The sequence below is a fragment of the Enhydra lutris genome, unplaced genomic scaffold, assembly GCF_002288905.1.
Source record: "Enhydra lutris kenyoni isolate GAN:26980312 unplaced genomic scaffold, ASM228890v2 scaffoldscaffold1, whole genome shotgun sequence".
Lineage (NCBI taxonomy): Eukaryota > Metazoa > Chordata > Mammalia > Carnivora > Mustelidae > Enhydra > Enhydra lutris.
The window spans coordinates 25,926,131-25,945,685 of NW_019154085.1; the positions used below are offsets into that span (position 1 = coordinate 25,926,131).

The 19,555-nt window shown below is 38.5% G+C and overlaps 1 protein-coding gene across 4 annotated transcripts in view; it reads left to right on the forward strand.

The window, feature by feature from the left end:
- The first annotated feature begins 1,224 nt into the window (after positions 1-1,224).
- LOC111141217 (5-aminoimidazole-4-carboxamide ribonucleotide formyltransferase/IMP cyclohydrolase) overlaps positions 1,225-19,555 on the forward strand; it is a 28,612-nt gene continuing 10,281 nt past the window's right edge. Inside the window, exons 1-11 of one of the 4 annotated variants that reach the window (XM_022493639.1) lie at positions 1,225-1,324; positions 1,631-1,757; positions 4,874-4,950; positions 6,089-6,155; positions 10,096-10,184; positions 10,708-10,859; positions 11,190-11,346; positions 15,132-15,257; positions 16,030-16,137; positions 17,169-17,254; positions 18,450-18,539. In XM_022493639.1, the coding sequence (XP_022349347.1) occupies positions 1,306-1,324; positions 1,631-1,757; positions 4,874-4,950; positions 6,089-6,155; positions 10,096-10,184; positions 10,708-10,859; positions 11,190-11,346; positions 15,132-15,257; positions 16,030-16,137; positions 17,169-17,254; positions 18,450-18,539 (1,098 nt within the window). In that variant the 5' untranslated portion in view covers positions 1,225-1,305. Of the gene's footprint in view, positions 1,325-1,514; positions 1,758-4,873; positions 4,951-6,088; positions 6,156-10,095; positions 10,185-10,707; positions 10,860-11,189; positions 11,347-15,131; positions 15,258-16,029; positions 16,138-17,168; positions 17,255-18,449; positions 18,540-19,555 lie in introns of those variants that run through there. The other 3 variants (XM_022493648.1, XM_022493631.1, XM_022493656.1) reach the window with 3 other exon arrangements.

Sequence of the window (19,555 nt, forward strand, 5' to 3'; positions counted from 1 at the left end):
GTATTTCTGCCATTTAGGCAGAAAGGTCTCAATAAATATTCATTAAATTAAATATTTGAAATTCACATGCAGGAAAAGTATCCAATGCCTAAATACTATTTATTTTCCTCTTATCACTTTTCTCAGGTTCTTTTCTCTGCTTTCTACTTTCTATAAAAACCTAATGGTGACTGGGCAGGGAAATTCAAAGTTGGCAAACACAAACTGAAGACACTGATAATTTTTCTTTTAGAAATGAGAAATATTCAGAGCAAGAAGTTCACAAATTCTGAAGTTATAAAACAGAGCTCTTGATTCTAGCCAGTAAGTATTCATTTGGGGAAGTTAAGAGACTGGAAGAATTACAGAGGGTAACAAGAAAAACACACATAAGTAACATACAGGCAATAAGAAAACAGACTCCTTTCTGCAGCTGCGAGCCCCAGACTAAGAATAAAGACAGTACTATTTTGTAATATAATTCTATTAAGGAACGTTTTTAAAAATCTCCATAAACAGCAATATGTATTTATTTTGTGGCAAAGTGTCTTTTTTTTTTTTAAGAAACAAGTGTGCAGTTTTCCTTTTCCTATTTTTAATGAATTTAGAAAGGTGTTCCCTCCTCCCCCTTGAACCATTATTTTTCCTTTCACCCAGGCTTCAGTCAAATATTATTTACTGATCCAAGACACCATCTTTAAGCAGATTTCGGTCTATTCCATAACGTGGAATCAAAAACTTAGACGAATATCAATTTCACTTTGTTTTTACTCTATTACGTGAGCTGTGGGCTTAAGCTTTAATCATTGGGTCTTGAGTTTATTTTTTAGTCTGTTAAAATGGGAGTGGATGATTGCCAAGATGCTTTCTTCCTTCTCGCTGTGGGAATTATTTCTGGTGTTGCTCTTGTTTTCTGCACTAGTGTTTTGACACTTCTTAGCTGCATTCCAGCTTCGGGGGACAGGCCCGCCCTGGGGAGCAGGAATTTTCCCCTGAGGTCCCGCAGCCGCCTCACCTCCGCGAAAAGATACAAATCATGGTCAGAATAGGAGCCTGGGGTGGAGCTCCCTTCAGGTTCCGGCCTAAGAAAGCCAGCTGCAACCTCCCTCCCGCCTTCCCTTCAACCCCGAGGCTCAAGTTCCACGCCCAAGATAGAACAGGGCGGGGCTCCGGGGCGGCCGGGTCACGTGGCAGGTCAGGTGATCGCCCGCCGCCTCCCTCTACCTGCCCGCGCGCACGCGCGCGTCTTACCCGCTCGGCGCCCCCTCCGCACGTGGTGTTGCCGCTGCCGCCCCCGCTTGGCCCAGACCCCCGCCGCCCGCAGCCATGGCACCCAGCCAGCTCGGTGAGCCTCCCCCACGCTCCCTCCCGGAGCCCCGCCCGCGGCGCCCCTACCCCCCGGCGTCCCGAGTACGCAATGGCGGCGCGGAGCGCTGCAGCTGTGAGTGTGAGGCCCGCGGCCCGTTGGCTTTTGCGCGGCTTGCGGGTGTCTGACCCGGGGGGAGTTCCCAAGCTGGGCCTGGCCACTGTGGGTCGCCTTCATGCCCTCGAGATTCGCGACTGTTCGTTTCCCAGCCGCCCCCACCACCCAAGGCCTTGTAGGTCTTAATGTCATGTACTGCGAGTGATGAGGAAAAATGTCTTGTTTCAGCCTTATTTAGTGTCTCTGACAAAACGGGCCTTGTGGAATTTGCCAGAAACCTAACTTCAGTTGGTTTGAATCTGATCGCCTCTGGAGGGACTGCAAAAGCTCTCAGGGATGCGGGTCTGGCAGTCAGGTAAGGCACAGCGGAGTTCTTAAGCTCAGGGCAGTCGGAGCGCAGTGTGATGCAATCCACCGGAAAGTCATGCACCCCGGGCACAGTGAGTAAAAGACGTCATTTCCCCCTTCCAGCATCACTTAACCCCGTTACAGAGGAGGAAGGTAGGGCTCAGAGAGGTGTAGTAACTTGTGCTCAAGTGTACAGAGTTCAGTGAGGACTTAAGTTCAGGGTTGGAACCCCAGGACTCCCCATTTCTCAGCCACTGCCTATGGCACATTAATTTAGGAGGGCCATTTGTGGTTAAAGAAAAACTCAAGTTATATGAGTCACATGGTCTCTTTTGACTGGCTCTTGAGTGAAGCTGTTGACAGCGTTAGGATTCAAGTCTCCCTGTGTTCCCTTACTATCCCTGTAAATTATTTAAAGGCACAAGTCTGTCATTTGTTCCCTTACCCACAAGCTGTTCTTTACCTGGGTAAGTGATGGGAAGAAGGAATGAGCAAAAGGTAAGTCAGGCTGCCATTCCTGACCTCAAAGAGCAGGCATTCTGATTGGAAAGGGAGTCACTACCGAGGGGAAGAAAATGAAAAAGGCTATAGGACAGCTCTAATGAATGGCAGTGACACCAGTGGACATACCCACTCCTGAAATATATTTCAGCAAAGAAATGAAAGATCTGTCTGTTTTTGTTGCCAATGAAAAATTTTGCTGCTTGCTCTCTGGGTCAGATTTTTTTTTTTTTTTTAAAGATTATTTAATTATTTGTCAGAGAGAGAGAGGGAGAGAGAGCAAGCACAGGCAGGCAGAATGGCAGGCAGAGGCAGAGGGAGAAGCAGGCTCCCTGATGAGCAAGGAGCCCGATGTGGGACTCGATCCCAGGACGCTGGGATCATGACCTGAGCCCAAGGCAGCTGCTTAACCAACTGAGCCACCCAGGCGTCCCTGGGTCAGATTTTTTAATCGTATAATTAAGCCTTCTGTGGGCAGTACACAGCTTTCCTAAATTTGACATGTTGAAATGGCAAGAATGCCTTACTTTACTTACTAAATAAAGGCTTTATATTTTCCAAAGTCTTCTTGCATCATCTTTTTGATGTTCTCCTAAGAGCCCTGTAAGAATCCTGAGAGACAGGTCAGTCTTTTCTGAAGAGCAGCAGAGTGAGAATCCAAAATCTAGACTGGACCATGTTGGATGCTATTGTAGTTGGATCCTTCAGTTTAAGCAAACTCCTTCTGTAGTCTTTTTTCCTCCACTAAACTGTATTATGGAAATATTATGGGTATAATAAAACGTAGAATAATACAATGAGCCTTCCTGTTGCATATCCATTCCTCAGTTTAAAAATTTATAAACTGTTGAGTCTTGTTTGATCTGTACCTCTGCTGACTCCTTGCTTACCCATTGTAGCTATGTATTTCTTTTTTTTTTTTTAAGATTTTTATTTATTTGACAGACAGATCACAAGTAGGCAGAGAGGCAGGCAGAGAGAGAGAGGAGGAGGAGGCAGGCTCCCTGCTGAGCAGAGAGCCCGATGTGAGGCTCGATCCCAGGACCCTGGGATCATGACCTGAGCCGAAGGCAGAGGCTTTAACCACTGAGCCACCCAGGCGCCCCCCATTGTAGCTATGTATTTCTTAAAAATTGGGAATGTAACTGTATTTCTCTCCTGTTAAAGTATAAAACTGTTCACACATACACACACACTCATGTAATCCTTACAACAACTTTTTGGTGTAGGTAGTATTATCTCCCTTTATAAACAAGGAAACTGAGGCACAAAAAAGTTAGATAACTTGCCCAAGTTCATACAGCTAACACAGCTAATAAAATGCAGAGCCAAGATTCTATCCTAGGAAGTTAACTTGGAGGTGTGAGGTAAACTGATGAGATTTTAGTTGGTGACTATACAGCAGTGAGCACACAGAATTATCTGAAGATTGTACCTGTTGCATGCAGATTCTGAAACCTAAAGATGCAGCAAGCTTTTTAATTACCCCACCTGGTTTTTCATTCTAAGAGTACATCTCCCTTCTTTGATTTAGCAATTATCTTCTGTTGGAGGAACTGGAGTTTATTTCGTGAATGCCGGGAAAGGGAATTTTGAATTGAACACCAGGCTGTCACCAGTTTCTCAGTTTATTGGAAATATATGAGCCCTTGGTCAGATATGGTCATCTGCCAATGGGTCTATATAGGAGACTCTACCCAGGAAATTCTATTATACCCTGTTGGAATTTGCTGGTTTAAAATATTTGTTGGTTTTGTTTTGTGTTTCGTTTTGTTTTGTTTTACCACAAAGGCCATGTATGTTGGTTGTAGAAATTGTGAAAATTGTAGAAAATTGTAAAGAAGCTAATAAATAGCTTATAATTTTGTTGAACATGTTGATGTGCTTTTTTCCAATTGCTTATAAACGTATATTTATTTTTTAGCTTATACAGAAGATAATTTTGCTTCTTGATTTTGTTCACCTAACATTGTTGGCATTTTTTCATGTCATTAAAATTTGCTTGTAAATCACCTGGGCGCATGGGAATTCATGCCAGTGGTGATCTGAATCGATATTTAAGTATTGCCTTGCGTTTGACCGTTTGTCATATTTTGCAATTATTTTTTCCTGCTTAATTTTTTTCTGTGTAAAACTTAACATTTTACATAGACAGATCTACTAATATTTTGTTTAATGCTTTGAGCACATTCCTCATGTATTGAATTTTGGTAGTTCTGTGATTTTTTAAATGCTCAAACCTTTGATTCATTGGGAATTTATTTTTATATGAGCTAAACCAGTATTTTAGTACTAACACCACCTTACTAAAACACAGTCTTTTATTTCCCCATTCATTTGATTTGCCATCTTTACATTTGTTTAATCATGAAGATAAATGCTTGTTTTTATTTTAGTCTGCTTCTGAAACAAAGATGTTTTTAGTGGTTTTTGTATATATTACTATAAATTACTTCTCAACTGAATGTATGGCATATGACTCGGTTTCTGAACTCTGAAGATTCAGGCTCTGGAAAATTCTCCCAAATGAGGACAGTAGATGTAATGTTAGAAGATTTGCTTTAGAATTGTGTATAATGACAATTTAGCAGAAACAGCAATATTCTGTTCATCTATTTTCAGAGATGTCTCTGAGCTGACGGGATTTCCTGAAATGTTAGGGGGGCGTGTGAAAACCTTGCATCCTGCAGTCCATGCTGGTAAGTGTTTGGTACTTTTCAATTTCAAACAATCAGTGGTCTTCAGGAATATTTTGGTTGATCACTTTGTAGAATAAATAAGGAAAAAGGCAGGTCATAAGCTCAGAAAATTATCTGTGAGTCTATATTGGTTTCATCACATTTGCTGCTAAAGTTCATAATTCATTAGAACCTGTTTAAAATCTAGTTTGCCTTATTATGTGAAGGAATCACATTGTTTTCCTCGCCTCTTTATTAGTCCTGACCTGATAACTAATTTAGAGTGATATTTTCTTCTGGAGTTAGTGAAAATATTTCAGTTGCATGTGTGAAAGACTTTTATTACAGTGCAAACTTAGAATAAAGTATTAAAGTGTAAGTGACTTCTTTAAGATTTATCTATTTTAGAGAGAGCATGCACATGTGTGCTTGTGTGGGGAGAGGGGCAGAAGGAGGGAGAGAATCCCAAGCAGACTGCCCAAGGAGCATGAGCCAAACAAGGGGCTCAGTCCCAGGGCCCTGAAATCATGACCTGAGCTGAAATCACAAGTCAGACGTTCAACCGCCTGAGTTACCCAGGTCCCCTTATAACGGACTTTAAAAGAATTCTTTTTCGTAGTGCTTATCTGGGAGAACAAATTATACATCAGCCAAAAATGGTGAGAAACAGGTATATTGCTAATTTACCAGTTAAAGTAAAATTTGGCAGAATAAAAGGCTGTTACACTGAGGAGGATCATCAGATAAGCCATTTACTTATACTTATGAGAATACATAGATGCATGGAACTGGTAACAGTTAAGTGAAAATTCTTTCTCATTTTGTTGCTTAAAAAAAGGTGAGTAAGGGGGAGCACCTGGCTGACTCATTGGAGTATATGGCTCTTGATCTTGGGGCTGTGAGTTCAAGCCCCACGTAGGGTATAGAGATTACTTGAAAATAAAAAATCTTAAAAAAAAAAAAAAAAAAAAAGAGGGGGGTAATAAAGAACTGATACAAGAGCTTTTAAAACTTACTGTAAAATTTTAACTCTCTATTTTTTAGTCTTCTTGATTAGGCAGTATTAGAGGCTTTAACTTGATTGGTGGGACCGTGTTGGAAAGAAGTATCTTATTCTGATGTGTATTTTGAACCTAATACTTTAACTTTGTTAAATTAGGAATCTTGGCTCGTAATATCCCAGAAGATAATGCTGACATGGCCAGACTTGATTTCAGTCTTATAAGGTAAAAATTGGAAGTTAAAATTTTAATACGTTAAGGATCAGACAGTAAGTATGCTAGACCTGGTGCCCTCCCTTTTAAGACCAAGAATAACATTAGGTTTAGTTTCCTATTCAGTCACTATAAACATTTATTGAATACTCTCTGTATGACATTGTACATACATAAGCATTTTTTTTTTAAAGATTTTATTTGTTTATTTGACAGAGGGAGAGAGATCACAAGTAGGCAGAGCAGCAGGCAGAGAGAGGGGGGGAAGCAGGATCCCCACTGAGCAGGGAGCCTGATGTGGCTCGATCCCAGGACCATGAGATCATAACCTGAGTCAAAGGCAGAGGCTTAACCCACTGAGCCACCCAGGTGCCCCAGAAAAGAACCTTTTTTTAAGGAAGCTATGACATAAATGTTGGTACATATTAACAATGTAGTTATTTGCATAAAAATACACACTATTTCTTTTTAGTGTGTATAACTTCATTGATATAACACATATATAATTTCCCAAATTAAAATCTATAATTCAGTAGTATTAGTATATTTAGAATTGTGCAGCTATCACCACAGTTAATATTAGAACATATTCATCACCCCCCTCCCCCAAAAAATCCCATACGCATTAGCATTCATTCTTCATTTCCCCTAAAACCTCCAACCCTGTGCAACCGTAGTCTTTTCTGTCTCTCTGGATTTATCTATACACAGTATTTCATACCAATGGAATCATATAATGTGTGGTCCTTTGTGACTGACTCCTTCACTTGTTTTCAAGGTTCATCCATGTTCTAATATGTTTCAGCACTTTTTTATTATTATTATTACTGAAAACCCATTGTATGGATATACCCCATTTTATTTATCAGTTCATCAGCTGATGGGCATTTGCGTTGTTTCCACATTTTGGATATTAGAAACAATGTAACCATGATCATTCATGTAACAAGTTTTTGTGCATACATATATTTTCATTCTTCTTGGTTATATACCTAGGAGTGGAATTCCCTGGTCATCTGATAAGTATGTTTAACCTTTCCAGCAGCTGCCAGATTATTTTCCAGTGTGCTGCATCATTTAACATTGCCTGCAGTAGTATAGGAATTTTTTCCGCATCCCCACTAACATCTTTTTCCCATGATGGCTGACACATCGTTGTGGTTATTACCGGCTTTCCTAGTGACTAAGCGTCTTGTCATTGTTCGTTGGCCATTTTTGTACCTGTTGAGAAGTGTGCATTTTAATCCTTTGCCCATTTTTTTATTTCTCATTTTATTATTGAACTGTAAGGGTTCATTTTTTCCCATTCTATGGCTTATCTTTGTTTATGGTGCCCTTTGACTATCATAAAACCTTTAAATTTTGGCAGTGTCCATTTTATCTATTTTTCTTTTGTTGCCTATGTTTTTGGTGTATCTAAGAAGCAATGGCATAATCCAGGATAGTGAAGATGTAAGAGTTTTTTAGTTGTAGTTTTTATGTTTTTAGGTCTTTGATTTTTTCACTTTCTTACTTTTTTGTTTTTAAGATTTTATTTTTATTTATTTGACAGAGAGAGAAATCACAAATAGGCAGAAAGGCAGGCAGAGAGCGGGGGGTAGAGCAGGCTCCCCACTGAATAGAGAATCAGATGCGGGGCTCAATCCCGGGACCCTGAGATCATGACCTGAGCTGAAGGCAGAGGCTTAACCCTCTGAGCCACCCAGGCACCCCTGATTTTTTTTTTAAAGTTACTTTTTATATATAAGTTAGGGGGTCCATCTTCATTCTTCTGAATGTGACTGTCCACTTGCCCCAGCATCATTTGTTGAAAAACTTCTTTCCCCCATTGAATGGTCTTGGCACAGTTGAACTGTATCTGTCACGCTGGCACGATATCATTGGATCTTTGTGGCAGATACTGAAATTGAGAAGTGTGAGTCCTCCAACTTCTTTTTCGAGATTGTTTTGGGTATTCAGGGTCCTTTGCATTTCAGTGTGAATTTTAGGATCAGGTTGCCCACTTCTGCAAAAAAACAGAGCCTTTGGCTCAGGTCATGATCTCAGGGTCCTGGGATCGAGCACCACATCGGGCTCTCTGTTCAGCAGGGAGCCTGCTTCCCCCACCCCCTCTTCCTGCCTCTCTGCCTACTTATGATCTCTGTCAAATAAGAGTTTCCTAGAGATTGTGTTCAATCTGTGTATCAATTTCAGAGGAGGTTGCTATGCTAATATTAAGTCTTCTGGTCGTAAACAGGGATGCCTTTCCATCTACTTAGATTTCTTTAATTTCTTTCAACAATGTTTTCTACTTTTTAGCATACAAGTCGTATGCTTTTGTTAAATTCTTAAACTTTCTTTTGTGGTTTTTGATGCTACTGTTAGTAAAATTGTTTTCTTAATTTCTCTTTCGATTATTTGTTGCTAATGTACATAAATTCCCTTAATCATATGTTCCGTAACCTTGGCTAAACTCAGTACTAATCATTTTTTTTGTTAAATCCCTTAGGATTTTTCTATATACAAGATCATGCCGCGGGCTAATAGAGATAGCTTTATTTTTTCCTTTCCAATCTTGATGCTTTTTATTTAATTTGCTTTGTTAATTGACCTGCTAGAACCTCCAGTACAGTAGTAAGGGCAGACATCCTTGTCTTGCTCCTGAGCTTAGGGGAAAGCATTCAGTCTTTCACCTTTAAATAGAATGTTAGCTGTAGGTTTGGGGGTTTTTCTTACTTTTTTTTATGTTGAGCAAGTTCTCTTCTATTAATTTTTTGAGTCTTTTTATCATGAGTGGGTGCTTTTTGTGCATCTATTGAGGTGCTCAGGTGGTTTTTGTTCTTTGTTTTATTGAAATGGGCTCTTACATTAACTGGTTTTTAGATGCTAAGCTAAGTCTACATTCCTCGGGTAGACCATATTTGGCTGTAGTATATGTGCCTTTTTATATTTTGTTCGTTTCAGTTTGCTAGTATTTCGTTGAGGATTTTTGTGTCAGTATTCATAAGATACTGGTTTATATTTTTATTGCGGCATTTTGTCTGGTTTTGGTATCAGGGTTGTAGACATTACAAGTGTTCCTCTTCTGTTTTTTTATTTTCTTTTGTTTTAATTAGTTTTTACTAGTTGTGCTTATTTCCCTGGGAGTAAACTTGCCCACAGAGCTCCTCATATTGCAGGCCTAAGCATGGAACTCTACTAGTTGTTAATTTTATATTAGTTCTGTATTTTAAATTATTCTTTTGGACGTCCTGTTAACATCATTGTGTATGATCTCTCTGAAGACAAAACAAGCAAAGAAATATTTCACCCTTAGAATGGTCTGTCATTTTTCATCATTGTACATGACCCATCAGAAATAGAATCTAAAATTGAATGTAGATAAAAGTGATTATATTCTAAAATGAGGTTATCTGTGGCCTTATATTTTGCACTTCTTTTAAAATTTTTAAATATGGTTTTTTGATGGCTGAATTATATAATGGGGTAGCTAAGTTTACCCAGGCAGTAATGTTGCAGTATGATTTGGAGGAAGTAATGTTTTGAGAAAACTTGTTGACCAAAGCCACTTTTATTGACTATGTTATGCAACAGTGGGAGCTCCTGACATTTCAGTATTTTTTTTTTTTAAGATTTTATTTATTCATTTATTTGACAGACAGAGATCACAAGTAGGCTGAGAGGCAGGCAGAGAGAGAGGAGGAAGCAGGCTCCCTGCTGAGCAGAGAGCCTGATGCGGGGCTCGATCCCAGGACCCTGGGATCATGACCTGAGCTAAAGACAGAGGCTTTAACCCACTGAGCCACCCAGGTGCCCCGTTTCAGTATATTTTTTAGAATTCTAAAATGCTAGGATTATAGTTTATATTTTAGATCTTTAGACTCTTCGATCATGTTAAAGCTAGTGACTAACTTATATGTAAACCCCATAAAGTTTGCATTTCTAACAACAGCTGAATTCCTTTTTGGTTTAGAGTTGTCGTCTGCAATCTGTATCCCTTTGTGAAGACAGTGGCTTCTCCAGATGTAACTGTTGAACAGGCTGTTGAGCAGATTGATATTGGTAAGTCAGCAAAATCATATTTGAAGACTGATATGGGAAGATTATTTACATTTTATTTAATTTATTTATTTCTCGAATATTTACATTTTTTATTAAAGATTTTATGTATTTGAGAGAGAAAGAGAGAGCAAGCACAAGCAGCAGGGAGGAGCATGGGGAGAGGGACAAGCAGACCCTACCCTGAGCCTAGAGCCTGACATGGGGTTTGATCTCACAACCCTGAGATTCACGAACTGAGCACCCACACACCCCAAACACTATTTATATTTTAAAATAGATTTTGTTTTGATGTTCACCAAGAATCAGAACATTGAGGGAGCAGGAAATCATTACTGCTCCCAGATTGTGTTCTGGGGTAATTGTAATTCGTCTATATTTTCTAATCCATTTCTTTGTGTAGAGGTTCATCTGGGGTATGTTTTCTACATTTTTTGAGTCAAAAATTAGAAGTATGTTTACATTGACTTTATTTGAAGGAGGTTAAGCTCATATGGAAATACAAATTGTCTTTTGTTCTCACAAGGCGGAGTAACCCTATTGAGAGCAGCAGCCAAAAACCATGCTCGGGTGACAGTAGTATGTGAACCCGAGGACTATGCAGCTGTGTCCACAGAGATGCAGAGCTCCAACAGCAAAGACACCTCCTTGGAGACCAGACGTCAGTTAGCCTTGAAGGTAGGGATGCACTTTTATCCAGTGCAGTGTGTGCCAAACCAAGTGGTATTCAGTTTTCAGTAGGTCTCCATGGAGCTGCTATCCTTTTCCTATAAATGAAGAGACCCAGGTATTAACAGAGGTAACGTCAAAAAGATTGAAAGAATCTTGGAGAAAAAGATTGGAAGAGCCTTGGAGAGAATGATTCATTGTGTTTTTAATGTTATTGAGTGTCTTTCCTGCACAGTCATGTGTGGGCAAGGACTGTAGTTTGTTGTGTGCTACCTAAAACCCTCTCGTTCCCCTTTGGTAAGTGCTGCTGGTGTTCCACAAAACTTACACTTTTTGTAGGCCTTCACTCATACGGCACAATATGATGAAGCAATTTCAGATTACTTCAGGAGACAGTATAGTAAAGGAATATCTCAGATGCCTTTGAGGTATGGAATGAACCCTCATCAAACTCCTGCCCAGTTATACACGCTGAAGCCCAAGCTTCCCATCACAGGTAAAGGCTGTGTGTTATGTGGCATAGTTTGCTATGTCGGGGGGCGGGTAATGCGTTTCTCTCTCTTTATTGTATCTGATGTGTTTCACGTTGAGAAGATAAAATAAATTACATAATGCCTTTTTAGCCATCTGCAGTATGAGGTGCCAGGTAGACTTATGAGTGAAAACTTGAGATAATTAGGGGTTCTGGAGAGAGGTTAGGGTGGAGATGGAGTTTGGAATGTCTTTGGCATATGCATGATTTTAGAGATGTAGAACAGGGAGGGTAGATTTCACAGACTGAGGTTAAGCAGTGGAGGAACCAGCAGAGGAAAAAAAGGCCAGAAAACAGAAAACCTGCAGGGTTTCAACTGGTTTGGAATGCTACTGAGAACAGAAAAGTGACTGTTTGATCTGGGAAAAATTGCAAGAACAATTACCTTGGAATGATGGACCTGGAAGCCCCACTGAAGTGGGCCAAATTAGGAAAGTGAGGTTAGGAAATAACAAAAATAAAGGTAATTCTTTGAACAGAAAAGTTAATTAGGACTTCCATGGGTCTATAGAATTAAAAGAGAGTTTTCACTTTTTTGTTCTTTTTTACTCTTGGTGGGGGGGAATGGGTGCACAGGGCAGGGAGAGAGTTGTGGGTACGAAGGCCTTGAAGGCCCAAGCATTGGTAGGAGGGCTCGCCTTGGGTGACAGCAGGGACAGCTTCTTCATGTACTGTGAAGGCAAAAACAGAGCACACTGGTTGGTACATTTGGTGGTGGGAAAATGTAGGTACTTCTGTCTCTTTCCTCCTTGTTAGCAACTGAGGGAGAGGAGGAGCAGGGAGCAATGTCAGAGATTTGAGGAGAATCTGAAATACTCCTTCCCCTTCTCATTCATTGGATCAAGTTCTATTATTTCTCTATTTCAGATACATTTTGAATCTTTTCTAACACTGTGGAAGTCCACACAGTGACCCCCAACATCTCCCAGACTACAGTAGTCTAACTGCTCTCTGCTTTACTGTCTTTTCTATTCACAGCAGAGGAATCATAAACATGTAAATCAGATGATGGTACGCCATGAGACCATTCTTTGGCTTTCCCTCCCACTTAGATGCCTCTTGATGCCCTGCAGACACTGTTATCTGACTGTTCTTCTTCCTTGATAACCGTCCCCTATCTGCTGCACCCCAGGGCCTGTTTTCCTTTTGGTCAGCAGGCCCAGTGTCTGTGGCCTTTGCTGTGGTCTTCAAGGTCTCACTCGCTTGTCATTCAGATCTCAGCTTTAAGTCACCTCCCAGGAGAAGCTTTCTGTGATCACCCAGACTGAAGTAGCTGCCCATCACACTTTTATCACAACACTATTTTGCTGCATTTATTTATGTTTTAGTCCTCTCCCATTTGATTATCTTCCCCTGAGAGCAGAAGCCTTGTCAGTCTTTGTTCATTGCTTCTTGTTTGTTCATTGCTGTATTCTCAGTACTTAGAATATTGCTTGGCGTGTTCCCTAAGTATTTATTGAAGGAGTAGTCAGACATTTTGCATGAATTTTTACTTTTAGAATTTCTTAAAACAGGAAGTTCTGCTATTTTATCTGCTGTTATTTCCTGCTTATACTGTTTCCTGAGGCAAGAAATACTTCCATGTACTTTCATTTCCCATGTTTTTCATTTTCAAAGCTCTTTCATTGGTGTTGGTCAAAGGAACTGTTTTTTTAGGTACTTTTATTTTTTTTAAGACTGACTTACAAGTCTTTTTTTAAGACTTACTTTGTAAGACTTACTTATAAAGACTCCCTGCATGAGCTGGGGAGAGGGGCAGAGAGAGAGAAAGAAGCAGACTCCCCACTGAATGCAGAGCCCAACGCAGGGCTCAATCCATGACCCTGAGATCATGACCTGAGCTGAAATAATGAGTTAGGCATATATACATCCAATGGAATATTACTCAGCCATAAAAAAGAACAAAATCTTGGCCATTTACAATGACATGTTGGAACTAGAGGGTATTATGCTAAATGAAATAAGTCCAAGAAAGACAGATACCATATGTTTTACTCATGGAATTTAAGAAACAAAACAGATGAACATAAGGGAAAAGAAGGAAAAATAAAATAAGACAAAAACAGAGAGGCAAACCATAAGACTCTTAAATGTAGGAAACTGAGGATTGCTGGAAGGGAGGTGGGTAGGGGAATGGGGTAACTGGGTGATGAGCATTAAGGGGGGCACTTGAAGTAATGAGTACTGAGTATTCTATGTGGCTGATGAATCACTAAATTCTATCTCTGAAACTAATATAGTACATGTTAATATACTATTTGTATATAAAATAATAATATAGTGTATGTTAATTAAGTTGAATATAAATAAAAAATTCTTAAAAAGATGCTTAACCATCCAGGCATCCCCTTGTTTTTTATAATAGACTTTATAAATTAGTTTTAGATTTACAGAAAAATATCTCACAAAGTACAGAGAGTTCCCAGACATTCCCTTCCTCTGGTTGTATATGGATATACCCTAGTTAGTTTATCCATTCACTTCTTTTTTTTTTTTTCTTTAAATTTATTTATTTGACAGACGGAGATCACAAGTAGCAGAGAGGCAGGTGGGGGGTGGGGGGTGCAGGCTCCCTACTGAGCACAGAGCCTGATGGCAGGGCTTGATCCCAGGACCCTGAGATCATGACCTAAGCCGAAAGCAGAGGCTTTAACCCACTGAGCCACCCAGGCGCCCCTATCCATTCATTTCTTGAAAGACATCAGAAATAGAAATACAGTTTTTGACAGTTATGAATAAAGCTGCTATGAACATTCAAGTACAAGTTTTTCTGTGGGTATGTTTTTAACTCTTATGTAAGTACTTAATATTTTCTTATTGTTTACTATTAATTGCCTATTTTGTTTCTTCTATGTCTCTCCTGTAAGCTCTGTGTGGGAGGGGCTAGTTGGTAATAACTCCAGTACCTAAAACAGTGCCCAACTTTGTGGTAGGCACTCAGTAAGTGTTTGTCGAAGTTTATTTTTAAAAGTATGCACTATTCAAGATAACACAAAGGAAATGCAGTTACAAATTTGTTTTTAATTAATGGGCCCCATTTTTTTGTATGTATGGAGTTTATAATTTATTCACAAGAGATAATAGCTACTAAAAGAGATAATAGCTACTAAAAAATCCTGCCATTGTTAAGAAAATAGGCAATGAGAAAGTTGGAGGTTGTGATCTTTATAAGTGCATTTCAACTTTAGGCAGAGCCTACTGAGTCTGGTATAAAGGAGGAAAAATCCGACTCATTTTTTCCCCTTATTTTCTTCTACCCACAGCTCTTGCATTAGTTTGTAATAATATCCTTATATTGACAAGGTTTATAACTTAGATTTTGTATTGTCTGTAATTGCTACAATTGTGTTATCTTAGTTCTGTAGTGAAGTGGATCCCTGATGATCACTGGTCTTGTCATTCTTTCTCCCATTCCTGAGTTCTCTATTGGTTTATTTCTAGATTGGCTGGAGTTGGTTTCTTCAGTAGCATATGTGTGTGTGTGTGTGTGTGTGAGAGAGAGAGAGAGAGGGTGTGTGTGTGTGTGTGTGTGTGTTTTTTTTTCTTTTTTGGTAAGGCAGGCTTAGGCTCTGGTGTTTTATTCTTTTTTTCATCAAGTTATTTATGTTTGTGTACACGTATTTGTCTCTTAATTACACTTTCCTGAAAACATACTTGTGCTACCTTGGCATATTTTTTCCAGAAATGTACATATATCTGATTGTGTTGATCCTTCTTGATAATGTGTTATATAATGTTTCTATGTGTAGTTCTAAATGGAGCCCCTGGATTTATAAACTTGTGTGATGCTTTGAATGCCTGGCAGCTGGTGAAGGAACTCAAAGAAGCTTTAGGCATTCCAGCGGCTGCCTCTTTCAAACATGTCAGCCCAGCAGGTAAAGCACTACTCTCTGGAATGCTCTGGATCTGTTTAAAATGCCTTCTTTTTGACTTTAGAAAGAATTGACATGTTCTAATGTGAATATAGACATTCTCTAAAGTCTCAAACCACTTTTGTGGACAGCTTTAATGTAGTAATATGATAAAATCTGATAGTAACATGTGTTATTTACATATATGTAACTGTATAATATTACTATGAGATAGAATCCGGAAATCACTTTTTTGCAGTGGAAATGTATAAAAAATAAAGTAAAATGGCTTAATTCAGTATGCTAAATATTTTTCCACATGGTTGAAAATGGAACTGAGTAGACATAAGGATGTTGTTGTGACGCCTTATCTGTAACTTCTTATAGCCATTTTATGAGATACGTTTTGCTTCTGTGTCTAAGTCAACTCTGTTACATAGTTCTTTGATGTTTATTTGATATTAAATTGATATAAACAGGGAAGAAATAAATGGTATGTGATATCAAGCAAGGTAGAGAGAGAGTCCTTAGTGAAGTAAACTAGCTTTGTATATATGCATGTGCTGGCGGACTCAGACAGTAGTTGTTTCTGGAAGCCAGAAAGAAAAGATTCTCCCTTCCCCTGAAACTGTTATTTTTGATGTTTAATTATCTGGCCATATGTTTGTTTAATTTGGCACAGGCACAAGAAATTATGCTGCATAGACTAGATGTTAAGAAAAGTGTTGTCTTGATTTAGGAGAGGATAAGTAGTAACTTGAGACTTGGAGGTTTATTTTATGGTTTTCTATACCAGGTGCTGCTGTTGGAATTCCACTCAGTGAAGACGAGGCCAAAGTCTGCATGGTCTATGATCTGTATAAAACCCTTACACCCATATCAACTGCATATGCAAGAGCAAGAGGTCAGAAGAGTAATAGGGTTCTTGTTTGTTCTTAAAAGAGAAAAAAGAATATTTTATCCTAAATAGAATAAAGTAGTATATCCTTTGTTTCAGATTTCAGATTATTTTTAATTTGTTCTTTGTTAATACTTAGGAAATGACTATATGAGTGCTTTGGAATAAATTTGTTTATAAAAGTGTATGTTCATATTTTCATGTAATAAATGGAAACAATTAGAATTTGGTGCATCTGATTTCACATTAGGTTATTGAAAGCATTTGTATTGTTTAGTATATGACTAAAATTATGTGTTTGGTTTTTTTTTTAAGATTTTATTTATTAGGCAGAGAGATCACAAGTAGGCGGAGAGGCAGGCGGGTGGGGGAAGCAGGCTCCCCGCTGAGCAGAGAGCCCCAATGAAGGGCTCGATCCCAGGACCCTGAGACCATGACCCGAACCGAAGGCAGAGGCTTAACCCTGAGCCACCTAGGCGCCCCATGTGGTTATTTTTAGCTACAGTGAATGTGGTTAGAGTTATATTTTATATATGTCAGGAATATCTAATTCATGAGGTTAATAACCTGTGAATATTATTGTAACATTTTCAGAAGATCATCAAGAAACTTGATAGCACCATTGACCTTCCACAGTAGGGGTTAGCATACTATGGCACATGTGCTAAATAAATCCAGCCTGCCACCTGTTTTTGTAAATACAGTTTGATTGGAATAGGGCCGTGTCCCTTTGTTGATGTGGCTGATTTCTACAATTGCAGAGCTGAGTAGGTATAACAGACCAGGTGCCTGCAAAACTTAAAATATAGTTGCTATCGGGCTCTTCCAGAAGTTTGCCTAGAGGGTAAAATTAAAGAATACTTTGTTGTGATTATTTCAGTTAAATGACTTACTAATATGTTATTTAGATCTTACATAATACAGTAAAGTTCTGTTTAGAGAAATGGATTTTCTATGATCACATTGGGGTTTTTTTAAACATCTTTTTCTGTGCAGAGATATTTGTAACACATACCTCATTTTGATTTTATTTATAGGGGCTGATAGGATGTCTTCATTTGGTGACTTTGTTGCATTATCTGATGTTTGTGATGTTCCTACTGCCAAAATTATCTCCAGAGAGGTTAGTGGACATTGCCAAGTATTGATCCATCCATAACTGAGTAAAGCTCTATTTATTCCTAGTATTCATTCATTGAAAGCATAACTTATAATATTTATTCATACCATTTATAAATTAAATTTATTGTTTAACATATTTATAATTTATGTAGAACATGAATCCTTGACTGAATTTTAATTCTGAGGTTTAGTAAATGTTTCAAATGGATATTTTGCGATTATGTTTTAATTTATATATTTAGGGTTTTTTTAATTTTCTAGTAGTCATTATCTTAATGCCAAAATTATTATTTCTAAATTATTTATTTCTAAATAATTTCAAAATTACTATTCTAAGATGCTATCTTAGATATGTAATAATGAACCTTACCGTAAACCTTTGTAGGTCTGTTATAGAAAAGTTGTGTAGGGGAAGATAATAAACTACCCTGAAAAACTAACCCCATCAGTTGAATACCAAACAAGCATTCCAGAAGGGTGGGATTTTGGGGCGAGGAGGCAAGAAGACAAAAGAAGGTAGCTTAGATTAGCTTGGAGCGAAAACAAATAGGTAAAACTGAAGGCTACAAGGCCTTGATAATTTAGTTGCTTTAGAGATTCTTCGCATGACCTCTACCATCTCCACCTACAGTGAAGCTGACCTGCTGCATTTTATGATGTAGCACAAGGCTTGTAGTATGAACTATGACTTGTCTATCTTTCAGAGATGTTAAATCTGATCCCTTTGACTTGCTGCTGAGGTACTTGCCTTGCCTAAGGTTATTAGCGGAGATGTAATCTGATCCCCATGTCTTGCTCTTGTGGACCTAGCTTTGCCTAAGGTCATTTTGCCTGGTACTGGCAGAGTGGGGACTACTAGAACGTGCTTTTTCTGGTGCAAAACACTACTCCATGAGCAGAATAGTGAGAAATAATTTTTCTTCCTAAGGTACATGTATTAGAGTGAATTGTTTATATATTCTTAGTTAAAACTGAAACAACCAGAAACCATGAAAGGATAGCAGATGAGATAAGGTTAACTGTACAAAGCTGTATTCTAACATAGGCTTATCTTTTCTGAGTGTAGGTTTTAACATATCTGTTGGATGTAGATACGGGAAAATACTGCTGCATTAAGACAGATAATTGTGCTTAGATTGGTTAAGAAGTGTTCCCTAATTTTTGAAAGTAGAAATTAATGTTGAATATATTCATAGGTATCTGATGGTATTGTTGCCCCAGGATATGAAGATGAAGCTTTGAAAATACTTTCTAAAAAAAAAAATGGAAACTACTGTGTTCTTCAGGTTAGTTTAATTCATGTTTAAAACAGTAATTTGCTCTTCTGTTTTGTGTTGCTTTTTCCCCATTTTTAACCTTTCTTTTATGATGACAACCTTTTAATTTATCCTTTTTTACTGTGGTTTCTTTAATTCTAAATCCTACAGTTTTCTTTTTCCTTGCTGTTAATTTTTAGGTTGTAGGTGAGGAGAGCTTCCTTACTCTTGGTTTCAAATTTTAAATTTTTAAGAAAATAGTTAATACCTGGGGCGCCTGGGTGGCTCAGTGGGTTGGGGTCTCTGCCTTCGGCTCAGGTCATGATCCCAGGGTCCTGGGATCGAGCCCCGCATTGGGCTCTCTGCTCAGCAGAGAGTCTGCTTCCTCCTATCTCTCTCTCTGCCTGCTTCTCTGCCTACTTGTGATCTCTGTCAAATAAATAAATAAAATATTAAAAAAAAAAAAAGAAAGAAAATAGTTAATACCTATACGTGGTTTCCTGTTCAAAAGGTATTAATGTTATTTGATGAAAAGTTTCCCCATCCTTCCCTTCTACTACTGTTATGTCTTTAAAAGTAACTAATATTTTTAATTTCTTGCTCATCCTTCCTGAAATATTTGATACTTTACAGCAAGTATTTGTATTTCTTTTTCCTTTTCTGTTGTTTTTTTCCCCACTAATACAAATGCATATAGTTTCACCGTCTTGGAAGTTTGCCCCATGTCTGTGTAGCTTGTGTAGGCAGTCACCAGTCTTTTAGCTACTGCACACACCCTGCAGTGAATTAGAACCGGGTCGCAATCAGTGGGTATTGGTAGTTTTGATAGGTCCTGTTCTCTTTCAGGGCGTTCCGACAAATTTTACGTCTTAATGGGAATGTTAAGGATGCTGATTTCCTAATAACTTTACCATCATCATGTCCTTTAACTTTTCATCTTAACAATAGATAGATAAAATGACATCTTATTGCAGCTTAATTTCCCATTATGTGTGGGGGGAACATCTTTTCATATTTAAGAGTATTCTTAATTCCTTTTTATGAAG